This window comes from Vipera berus, assembly GCF_964194415.1.
Source record: "Vipera berus genome assembly, chromosome: 1".
NCBI classification, from domain to species: Eukaryota; Metazoa; Chordata; class Lepidosauria; order Squamata; family Viperidae; genus Vipera; species Vipera berus.
In genome coordinates this window covers 72015698-72028173 of record NC_138202.1, presented here as the reverse complement: position 1 = coordinate 72028173, position 12476 = coordinate 72015698, and the positions used below count along the sequence as shown (strand labels likewise).

The 12476-nt window shown below is 37.9% G+C and overlaps 1 protein-coding gene across 3 annotated transcripts in view; it reads right to left on the bottom strand.

Moving 5' to 3' along the window:
- The window catches only part of LOC308660997 (cytochrome c oxidase assembly protein COX16 homolog, mitochondrial-like), a 41456-nt gene extending 30225 nt beyond the window's left edge, over window positions 1-11231 (bottom strand). For 2 of the 3 annotated variants that reach the window (XM_081315655.1, XM_081315656.1), the window contains exon 1: window positions 11067-11231. In XM_081315655.1, the coding sequence (XP_081171781.1) occupies window positions 11067-11126 (60 nt within the window). In that variant the 5' untranslated portion in view covers window positions 11127-11231. Of the gene's footprint in view, window positions 1-8894; window positions 9038-11066 lie in introns of all 3 variants that reach the window. The other variant, XM_081315657.1, reaches the window with a different exon arrangement.
- Window positions 11232-12476: the final 1245 nt, after the last annotated feature.

Here is a 12476-nt window from a genome sequence, read left to right as displayed (position 1 = left end):
TCTGATTATTTGACAGATTGCTATTCAGTACAACTCAAAAAGTTGAATTCTTTGTTGATAAAATAGGCAGCAATTGCTCCATCTCTGCAACTCAACTCATGCTGTATAGCCAAAAGCACTTAAACTTATATACCACTTCATAGTGCTTTACAACCCTCTGTAAGCTTTTTACAGAGTCAGTATATTGCCCCCAACAATCTGGATCTTTATTTTACCAGCCTTGGAAGGATGAAAGACTGAATCAACCTGGCCAGTAAGGATTGAACTCCTGGCAGTAGGCAGAGTCAGCCTGCAATACTGCATTCAAACCACTGCACCACTATATCATTGATTCTGAAAGCCAAATCACAAAGCTGCATTCTTTTTACCTAAATCTCTAAATTAATGTTCACTGCTGGTAATACAGATCATGCACTGAAGAAAAGGAAAAAGGCAAAATTTTATGAAACGTTTTACTTAATGAACAAATATTTTATTTTCAAGCTTCTTCTGTAAGACTGCTGCTTCTCAAGTCCATAAATCATGAACTGAATAGTTGCTACTACTTGAAACCTAAAACTTGCAAAAACCTAAAATTCAAATGTACTTCATCTCTCTCTCTCTCTCTCTCTCTCTCTCTCTCCATAGAAATATTGTTCAGTTTCTGTCTTAAGAAAAAAAAATACAATAGCTCTTAAATTTCTTATGCTTCATACTAAGAGGCAATTTTATTTATCCTGCACTAGGGAACATACACTAACTAAAATGCTTTAGCCCAAAATAAGCTATTCTGCACTTTGGCAACATGTGATGACATTATAAAAATGCAAGTCTTCATATTCTGTCACTTTTTCTGCTGAATGAAAATGGCTAACTAGAAGTAGATTTAGTCATTTAACCAATGAAAAATGCATCAAAGGGACTGTATACCCACAAAGAAATATATTATTATTAGCTTCCTTGTTTAACTGATTTTACACATGCTGTCTTGCATAACAAAGGTAATGAAACAGGTTTGCATAATCTGGGTCGGGTATAATCCAAATTGAACACTGTAATTCATTGCTGACCCTCAATTTTGATTCTCAGTTTAATACATGGGGCTTTAGCATGCATTAATAAAGGAGATTTCATTGATAGTCATAGATTTTCTGGAAAATTTGCATGAGGATTATTTATCTGGAAATATATGGATAGCTATATATATTGTAAATGTTTTCCTTGGAATTTTCTTTTTTGTCTGAAAATTAGATGCATAACACTCAGTTTAAAGTTCACCTGCCACTTTTTGTTTTGACCTGACATGGAGCGATCCTGCAGATAAGAATTCATAGCACTGCAAACATCAACCATACAGTACTGTTTGGGGGGGGGGCGGGGGTAATTATGGTACCAGTTCAGAAATTGATGCTGGAAATAATAACATGCTATTACCATGTCTAAGAAAGACAAATAATGGCTTATATATTCTAAAATAACTGGCATTATGAGCACCATGAAGCCACTGCTCTCACATCATTGACCTGTATTAAATATATAAGGCAGTATTTACTTTTTTAACCCTTTAAAGTCAACTTTATGTTATTCAAAATTTCATGCCATATTACAAAGTTTGCAGTTTGCAGACCACATTTTCTCTTGATAAACTACTAAGGTAAGCAGTAAGTTAGTAAATCATTTATGTTAAATAGGTATGTGACTAGGCATGTTCTTTTTAAAAAAGAAAATATATTTATAATGAAGAGAAGGGCGAGGGGTGACACGATAACAGTGTTCCAATATCTCAGGGGCTGCCACAAAGAAGAGGGAGTCAAGCTATTCTCCAAAGCACCTGAAAGCAGGACAAGAAGCAACGGATGGAAACTAGTCAAGGAGAGAAGCAACCCAGAACTAAGGAGAAACTTCCTGACAGTTAGAACAATGAACCATTGGAACAACCTGCTTCTAGAAGTGGTGAATGCTCCAACACTGGAAGTTTTTAAGAAGAGACTGGACAGCCATTTGTCTGAAATTGTATAGGGTTTCCTGCCTGAGCAGAGAGTTGAACTAGATGACTTTCAAGGTCCCTTCCAACATCATCATCATCATCATCATCATTATTATTGTTATTTATTATTATTATTATTATTATTATTATTATTATTATTATTATTATTATTATTATTATTATTATTATTATTATTATTATTATCCTAGAAATTATTTGTTTTTCTAATATTTCTTGATTGTAACAGAAATGGTTCATCCAATGTAGTTTATATGACTAAAAACAACATGACTTACACTTATTTCCTCATAAGCGCACAAAGAGCTGTATTACAAGATGAAAACAATAAGGTATGTAGCTGTCAAGGTTGACACTGTACTTCTATGAAGAATTGAAGCTTGACCAATCCAAGTTGATCTGCTAGCTCAATTCAACAAGAGTGGCTACTGTACAAGTGTCTAGAAGCCCAGAATAGTGTAGTCACTTTGTAGAAGTATCTTCAGGCGAGGCATTGCTATGCAGTATTTCTTCAATCAAAGTTTTAATCGAAGTGGGAACACTTCATTGAGGATTGGTGCATAACTCTTGACCTTTGCATCTGTTTAGAGTAGCTTAATATGGTACGGATTCTAGAAGAACACTACACAGCCCATAAACCAGTAATTCTATGGCATCTTTTATATAAGGAAACAAAAGCAACTTTAACACTCACCCATCTTGGAGAAACATAATAGAGACTCTATGTTTGCACAAAGCACCCAACTCAGCAAAGAACAACTTGAACAGAAACAAGCAACAGCTCTGGGCAAGGAAATGTATCAAAGCATAACAGTCTTGTTAGGTCAGGCCAGAGGACCATCCAATCCGCTCTGTAATAATGTCACTTTGAATGTTTTTGGGAAGCTCACAAGCCTGGAATGGAGAAAAATAACTCCGTCCCAGTAACTTGCCTCCTAGTAACTCATTTTTAAGATTTCCACTTAAATAGATGGGGGGTGGATGGGTGTAAATAGATATCAATATTAATAGTCACTCACAGTCTCCATGAACCTGTCCAGTCCCATTCAAATAGGTTAACATTATCACAACTGCTGGAAGCAAAATTCCACAATTTAACTATGTTCTGTATGTTAAAAAATCTTTATCTCCTGAGTGTCTCTATATTTCAATGGATAAGCTCAAGTTTTGACATGGTGAGAATAAAATTCTTTTCACCTGGTCTATGGCATTCATGATGTTTTACATTTCTCTGTCATGTCCCCATTTACATCCCTTTGATCCAAGCTATAGCATTTTCATTACTGTAGACCTTCCTTGTGGTGGAAGTGCTTCAATTCCCAAATACATTTTTGTACCTCTTCTAGCTCAATCATGTCCTCCTTAAACCATGTTTACAAGTAGATAGTAATCCATGTTTGTAGATAGTACTCCAACTATGTTATCACATTTGTATGAAGGCATTATTATATTTGCAGTTCTATTTTCAATTCCCTTTGTCATGATTCCAAACATAGAATTATAAACTTTTTCATAACAACAAATGGGTTATTTTCACACTGGGTTATTTTCACCCAAATTCCCTTTCCTTTCCATTGCTAGTTCAGATTCCACTGTTACACAGATGAAGTTTGGATTCCCATTTCCCTTTGCCGACATGCGTCAGCAATGTGTTTAAGTTGATCTTTGTTTGATTTTTGTGAAGCCCATACAGCCACTTTTAGAGAGATACTGTTTGAACTCTTTCATAATCTGTTTTTGATTTTACCACTTCAGATTGACACCATGATCAAAAATGGCCACCTCACCACTCAATTGTACAGGCACTGCTTGGCAGTGAGATGTGTAGCATGCAAATTTAATAAGTAAATAAATGTATCCACGAAGAACCGTACAATAGATTACTCATCAGTGTGTTATTGCTCATTATTTCCTACTTTTTGCATTCTGTTTACTAACTAGTTGCCAATCCCTGAGATCTCCTGTATTTTTTATGCAATGACGGCTGAGTTTTCTGATAATGACCTTTGTCAAAGACTTTTCAATCTATTTTATTCTATATCTATTGGGTCATACTTTTCTGCTTGCTTATAGACACCATCTGTTGCAACATCTTGTCGAAGTTACAGCACCAGTATGATGCCCTACTACTTTATATGCTATTGTTTTTATATATATTGGGCTTTTTCCAAAGGTATCTCTAATCCCAGCACTTTCATCTTACCCATACGTTAATACTATTTAGCTCTACCTGTTTAATATCTGCCTTTGTGGTTGCACTGGATTCATCAACAATCCAACAAGTTTGGCTTCCAGCACTGCCTGACTAGTTTTTCTACATCACTGTTTAACACATGAATAGACAACACTTACCCTTCCATTGCATGGATGTTTAACTCATAGGTTTGCTTCACTGACATTTATAAAGGAGTGTCAACAGTTTGTTGCTATGGTTGTGATGCTTCAACAGCTGGGAATTCCTTGTGGCTGGAGAGTACATGCAATCTCAACCTCTTTCAGTACAACAATTTCAGCATGGAAATATATGTACAAGATAAAACACACAAGGAGGTTCATGGGGGGAGGGGGAAGGTTCCTTAAGCAGACTAAGATGTGTAGTTCAAAATTGGTGAGGGAATACAGAAGGCATTTCGCAAATCCAATTTTAACAAGAAGGCGGACTGTGTTCCATACTGCAAGCATGAGTACATGGTTCTTTGAACCACACTGTAGTCATTACGAATTACAGGCTTGGCCAGTTCAGAATGAAGACGCAACTCTATTGTAGAGCCAAATACAGCTTCCTGTAAAGTTTCTCCAAAGGACACATTGCATTTTTAAAAATAAAATAAAATAAAATATGCTATCTTCTTCAACTGCAGTAGAATACAAAAAAAGGTTGATATTTGAAGAATTTGGCATTATTTGATAGATTTTATATATCATATCTCCTCCCTGAACAAAAGGGAGATCATATTGCACCTATTTTTTTCCAATAACAACCCTGGGAAGTAGATTGGGCTGAGAGGAGGTGACTGTTCCAAGGTTATTCAAGGAGTTTTCATGGCTGAGGATAAACATGAACCTGGATCTCACCAGCCCTAGTCCAACACCTAATTAGTACACTACACTGGCTCAATTTTTTAAATTTTGTATCTGTGTTACCATAAAATATGCATTTCACTTGTTTTTCATAATTAAATAAAATATGGCAAATGACTAAGAATAGTAAAGGTTCTAACTAAGCTATGCCAGCAAACCAGAAGAATGAAACAGATTGGAAGAGGTAAATTTACATACCAATACCAAGAAAACAGACTTAACATAGCCTGCAAATTATCATGCAATAGCCTTAATTTCAGATGAAAGCAAAATACTGATTAGGATTATTGAACACAGATCACAGCACAATGCCAGATGTTAAAAATTGCTTTAGAAATAGCAGAGGACCACAACACAATACTACTGATGCTCAATAAATAATTGAGAAAACCAAAGGACACCAAAAAGAAGTCAGTGTGTGTTTCGCTGATTATAGAAAAGCCTTGAGTTGCATTGATCAAGCTGTGGAATGTGCTGGAAATATGGAAATTCCAAAACATCTCATTGTCCGCATCCAAAACATATACACAAGTTGGGAAGCCACTATATGGATGAAACATGACAAAACAGACTGGTTCCAGGTTGGTAATAGAGTGGGACTGTATAGACTTCCCTTGTTTATTTAATTTGTATATGCAATATATATTGAGGGAAGATGCACTGAAAAAAGATGACCATGGGTGCACCACTGGAAGATCTGAAGGACCAGTCTGGGATCAAATCCTCCTGGAGAAAATCTATCTACGGAACACCAACTTGATTGCATAGGACAAGAAGCAGTAAAGGTAAAGGTAAAGGTAAAGGTTCCCCCGCACATGCGTGCTAGTCGTTTCCGACTCTAGGGGCTGGTGCTCATCTCCGTTTCAAAGCCGAAGAGCCAGCGCTTGTCCGAGGACATCTCCGTGGTCATGTGGCCGGCATGACTAGACACCAAAGGCGCACGGAACGCTGTTGCCTTCCCACCGTAGTGGTCCCTATTTTTCTACTTGCATTTTTACGTGCTTTCGAACTGCTAGGTTGGCAGAAGCTGGGACAAGTAACAGGCGCTCACTCTGTTACGCGGCACTCGGGATTCGACCTGCCAAACTGCCGACCTTCTGATTGACAAGCTCAGCGTCCTAACCCACTGAGCCACTGCGTCCCTCAAGAAGCAATAGATGGAAACTAATCAAGGAGAGAAGCAACCTAGAACTAAGGAAAAATTTCCTGATAGTTAGAACAACCAATCAGTGGTTGCCGTCAGAAGTTGTAGATGCTCCAGCACTGGAGATTTTTAAGAAGAGATTAGACAACCATGTGTCTGAAATGGTATAGGGTTTCCTGCCTGAGCAGAGGGTTGGTCTTGAAGACTTCCAAGGTCCCTTCCAACTCTTGTTATTCTGTTAAAACATTTTATAATAACAGATATCAGCCAGGAACAAAAGAGTAATACATCAAGGCATTTGCTCAGAAGTAAATGCTCCAGCTCTTGGTTACTGAAACGAACTACTACAGCAAAGATAGTTAATTACAAACCCCATGAACATAATAATAGGAGGTGATGCGACTCACAAAGCAAAACACTGGTTAATGGTGAAAGTTATTTGACTAAGAGCAGTGGAATTGTGACAGAACATGCTGAATTCATCACTTTCATTGCACAATGCAAAGTTTGTGTTAAGTAGATCTTTATTGGTCTCTATTTTTCTTGCTTTCTTCCTTAAGGCAATCCTATTTCATTTTAGGATAGGCTCCTATGATCAAAATATAAACATTATTTCTTGCTTTAAAATGTGCTTAAATTTTGATATAATGGCAACTGATTTAATCTCAAGCTTTAACAACTCCTCTAAGACTATATGAAAAGTTTTACATTTTTTGTTGTATCCACCATTTTATTATAAGTCTATCAAGAGGTAACAACTAAAAAAAAGACAACCAATGCTATAAACAAAAGTTTTAAGCAACATTGTAATTATTTGGATGCTCCATATTCAGCAGTTATTTTTTTCCTTAAAAATAAAGGACTCCCATTTATTTCAGAGGGAGAAAATAAACTCTGCATAGGGTAAGAAATGCACACATTAGAAGAGCTTCCTGAAATTGATATTTGTGTGTGCAAATGTGAGATATTTGCCTTTAAACAGAAATGGGGAACTATTAGTTGTCACATACCCTCCCCAATCCAGCTTACAGAGCCCCTAATAAAGACTTTCTCTGATGTCCTAACTCATCCTTGAAACTATGTGAAGAGAAGGATCAGGGAAGACATGATAGCAGTGTTCCAGTATTTGAGGGGCTGTCACAGAGAGCCCTCCTCTCTGTTTTCAAAAGCACCTGAAGGCCAGACAAGGAATAACAGATGGAAGCTGATCAAGGAGAGATTCAACTTAGAGACAGTGAGAACAATCAACCAGTGGAACAGTTTGCCTTCAGATGTTGTAGGAGTTTCATCACTAGAAGCTTTTCAGAAGAGACTGAACTGCCACCTGTCAGAAATGGTGTATGTCTCCTGCTTGGGCAGGGGGGTGGTTGGATTAGATGACCAGAGGTCCCTTCCAACTCTGTTATTCTGATTCTGATATATCACTGAGAAAGGAAGGAGAAGTGAAGCAACTCTCTGAGAACTTCAAGGTTCTCATATGGGAAAGAAAATCAAATGAAGCCTTCTCCCAGGAACCATTTCAAACACTAAAAAGCAACGGTTTTCTTGGGTTCACTATCCCATCACCTTATCAGGGATCTGGGCAAGATCTGTTTAATTTGTACCTTTTTAAATGTATTTTATATTTTAAATTTTATGTCATATAGTATGCTTTATTTTAATTGTGGTGTTTCTAACACGAATAAACAAATCAGGGATCTTCAATTTAAAGAATATTTCTTTATTGTTTGTGGTTGTAAACTGCTTCAACTCTAAGAAGTAAACATCTTCATAACAAAGATTAAACTAATCTAACAAATGTCATTAATTGTCAATATTATGATGTTCCAGGAAAACAGTTTTCTTGATAAAACAAATGCTACTGCAAGGCTGGAATCTGTACTTTACTCTCCAAAGGCTTTCCGAATTTCTAGGTCTTGATAACCTTTCTGAATTCCATAACAATTGGGGTTACATTAGAGGTGGTCCTTGTTAAGCAACCAAAATTGGATCAGCAACTTGGTCATTAAATGAAGTAGTTGATAGGTGAAATGACTGTGTTCATGATCTGATTTGTTGGAGAGGTTGGCCGATAAGGTGATGAGCCAGGGAAGGAGTCAAACAAGGAGTTAGTCTGGAATCCATATGTGGGCATGAAAGGGCAAGTCTGACCCCCGTTGAATGCTACTGAACCTTACTTAGTCTTACCCACCTACAGTAAACAGCTAGCTGAACTTTTCAAGTATGGATCTGCTTATACGGGCCTGACATTACTGTAGTTTTTCTTTGCTTTACAGACTTACAAAGGTCATAAATGCAAGAACTAATCAGAAGCTTACTTTTTAATCACTGCCATAAATGTGAATGGTCACTGTATGTGGCAGTTGCTAAATGAGGACTACCTGTAATTGTAGGCCAATGCTGCTCTGGAGGGGACGGAAAACAGCAAGGTTGTTGAGCTTTGAGCTTTGGCTACTTATTGCCGCCCAACATTATTTCTTATAATCAGTATTTGAAGCAATAAAATTGGACACAGAATTCAGGTCCAGGAATAGGCACGGGGAATTTAGCATTCAGGTCAGATTCTTTTTTTTCTACCTGTTTCTTAAACTGGCTCTTTTAAACACCATTAAAACAAGCTTATTTGTCCAATTATATAATTTGATCTTGATTAGCAACTTATTATTGCAGTGTCAGAAAACTTACCATCCCAGTGCAGTAAGCAAAAGTCATATAGGATTAGTCACTGGGTGCTGCAATCCTGACTGTATTGACTGTAGTATTTATCTTACTACACTTTATAAACTGGAGCACCACCTACTGTATTTGAGAGCCAAGTGCACCATGAGCTGTAAAAAGGAAAGGAAAAGTTTATTTTCTCTTTGAAATCAAGTGTGAGGCTTAGTATACAAAAGGAAACGGCAAGGAAATATGAAAAACCCCAAAAGGAGAGCAAGCTTTTACAAGAGGAGCAAGATATATCCACCTAAGGATCAGTCTAAAGTGATTCCATGTAAACCAACTTAAGATCTTAAAGGAAGGCAGGATGTAACCAACAAAAATATATGCAATAAATTTTGTTCCTTAAATTTCCTCAGAGAGAAGCAACTGGCTGTGAGGGGAAAAAAATGTACCCCCAAGTTGTGGGGTGAATTCTTCTAGAATTCAGGAGCAATCTAATAGCCTCAGACTTCTAGATCCAGTGAGTAGATACAATTACAATTAGGTTTTATTTTTTATGCAGTAAAGTTTTACCCAGTTTCCTTCAGTTTTTCCCCCCTCCAGAAGCCTCATAATCATTTTGGAGGGGTCTACCCATTGTTCCTTTTTTGTCCCTTAAAAGCTAATCATATTCTCCAAATTAAATCCCATTAAATTTCTCCATAGTTGTGTTTTCTTCATTAAATTCTAAATATTATTTTAAACTGATATATTTGTGCCAATTTGTTTCTTAAGTTTTATAATAGAAAGAATATTCTTAAAATATTAAATAGTTCTCAAAACAACAGGTAGTTTCATGATGATGGCAAAATGTGTGTGGTGATCTTACATGCAAGGAGTGAAATTTGCACTGTGACATTGTACATATTTATTTCCTTATAGACATCCTTAGATAGTTCTCTAGTAAACTGGATGAGAAACTGGCATTCAAATGGAATCGTACCAGGAGGTATGTGAGAAAAATGCTAAGCTTGGGGAACTGAATCTTGTTTGAAATTGTAAAGGAGAATAGGGACTATACTAGTTGCATCCATCACACAGAATAAGTTATTTATGCATTGTGGGTTTCAGGCTTAGATCGGACAATTAAACTTCAGAATGGGGCAGGCAAAGATTTTCCCTGTGACATTTTATAAAAGTGAAAGTTGAGACTTTAAAGGAAGGATTGAAAGAAGATAGATTTTTTTCATTCTATATAATTCTGTACTTATTTACATCCTACCCTTATTATTTTATAAATAACTCAAAGCAGCCAACATATCTCATACTTTTTCCTCCTCCTATTTTCCTCATAAAATCCTGTGAGGTTTGTTGGGTTGAGAGAGTGACAGCCCAAGAAAACGAACAGACAAACAAATGAATCTTTGAAAAAAACAATCAACCCAGAGTTCTCACTTAAGGCACAAATGACTAAGCCAAAGTTATCATATTTGGGGCACATTATGTAAAGACTTAGCTGTCTCATGAAAAGTGGAAGGATGACCAACAAGGACTCAATTGTAGCGGTAACGCATGCACTGCCAGAAGATCTGAAAGACCAGGTCAGGGACAGCTCATCATGAAGAAAAGCTACATATATGGTCACTATAAAGAATCAACACTGACTTCATGGCACATAAAGAGTTAATTTATACAAGTCATACAACAACACAGTTGTCCTCAACCAAGTGTTGTCCAATACTTATTATTTTCATCCAGATAGCCAAGTGAATAATGGGACGTATGGTCCAGTCCCTTTGGAGGGCTGTGGAATGAGAAACGCTGAATTACTACTGGTATAGGCCATTCATACGAATAGAGAGGAAAGGACACAAGCCATGTAATGATGCCCTATTCGGAGTGAAGAACTTTCTAACATTTCCCCATCAAGTTGGCAAACGCCCGCCCTCTTTGTCAGACTGACAGGAGTGGCATCCAGCGACGAGCGAGCCTCGACAAAGATGATCCTAAGGAGATGATCCTTCAATAGAATTTTAGCCAATAGGATTTCTCACTTGTTCGTCCCAAAGAATGCATAGGAGCAGCCCTTGCGCCGCGACAACCGAGAATACCGTGTCCTCTATAGCCTGCTAACCTGCAACGTGCAACCATTTTCTGCCCCCCCTTCCAGTCCCCCCCTCAATTTAGCTGTCCTTCGTCCTACCACCAAGCGCTCACCATCATCGGGAGTCCATATTGCAGCGATTTGTTCTTCCGCAGCCTTTGCATCCAGGCCATGGCTCACTTTTCAGCCTGGGAGGGAGATCATCTCTTTACCAGTGCCACGGTCCAGCAGAAATTTCATTCCCCTGGATTCGGAGGTCGGAAGCAACAAGGTTCCGCTTTTCGAAAGGGCGCAGAGGCGAACAGTTGAATGCAGGACGAGCCTGCAATAGAGGGGGAAACTTGCCGAAGAGAAACCCCTTAAAATCTTGTGAAGGATCCCTGGCGAGTCTAATCATGGAACAGTTCTGCCACTGGTTGATGTAAAGCAAAGTGGCATAAAGTTTTGCCACTCCATTCTTCAGATAATTGAAGCATCAGATGATGCATCATCCTGTGCGCCGGCTCGGAAACAAGTTCGAAAGGGCTAAAGATACATAGGATAGTAACCTAATCTTTTCAACTAAGTATCTGTAGAGACATTTCTCTTTCTCGTTTCTCTTAACTGAATGAGACCGTTTCCTCTTCTAGTACTTTTTCTGGACTGTGAAACGTTGCTGGTGCTGGACATTGCGTAACCCTAGCATCTGATCTCGGCGATCAAACGGATCACTCAGACCGCCCTCTCTCCTTTTGCTCCTCAACTGACCTTTTTAATTTTTCCTGCTACCAAGCAGGTTAAATCGAAATGCCTCTTTTTCTAGAAAGAAAGTTCTGATTGGTGAGCTACATTCTGTCAATAAATGTCTGCCTCAAAAATATGCACTGACCCAGATGCTCTCATTACGGCTGACATGGTAGTAGCAACATAATATTTAGCAGGCAATAAAAGACATGCTGAAACTGGGGCTACGAAATGAATGCAGATCTGAGAACCGGCAGGGGTGGTGGTGGTGGTAATGGAATTTGATAACATTGATTGCAAATAAATGCATTACTCAAGGTCAGTTGTTTAAAACATTTCAGGATGACGCAGAACATTGTACTTAATTTGTCCACTAGATGGCACCTTCTTTATGTCAAATTTTGAGTAATACTTTTTCTTCCTGCTTATAGAGAATTACATTCTGAAAACATGAAGGATGTCATAGAGTCATAGAATCACAGGGCTGGAAGGGATTTTAGAAGTCTTCTAGTCCAAACCCCTGCCAAGGGCAGGAGACCTTATTCCATCCTGGACAAATTGTTGTTCAATCTTTTCTTGAAAACCTCCAGTGATGGAGCACCCACAACTCCAGAGGTCAAGCTCTTCCACTGATTAATTGTTCTCACTTTCAAGAAATTTCTCCCTTAGTTTCCAGTTGGATTTCTCTTTAACAAGCTTCCACCCATTGCTTCTTGTCCTATCCTCAGGTGCTTTGGACAACTTCTCAAATATTGGAAGTCTGCTAACATGTCATTACTAACTCTTCACTTTGGTAGACT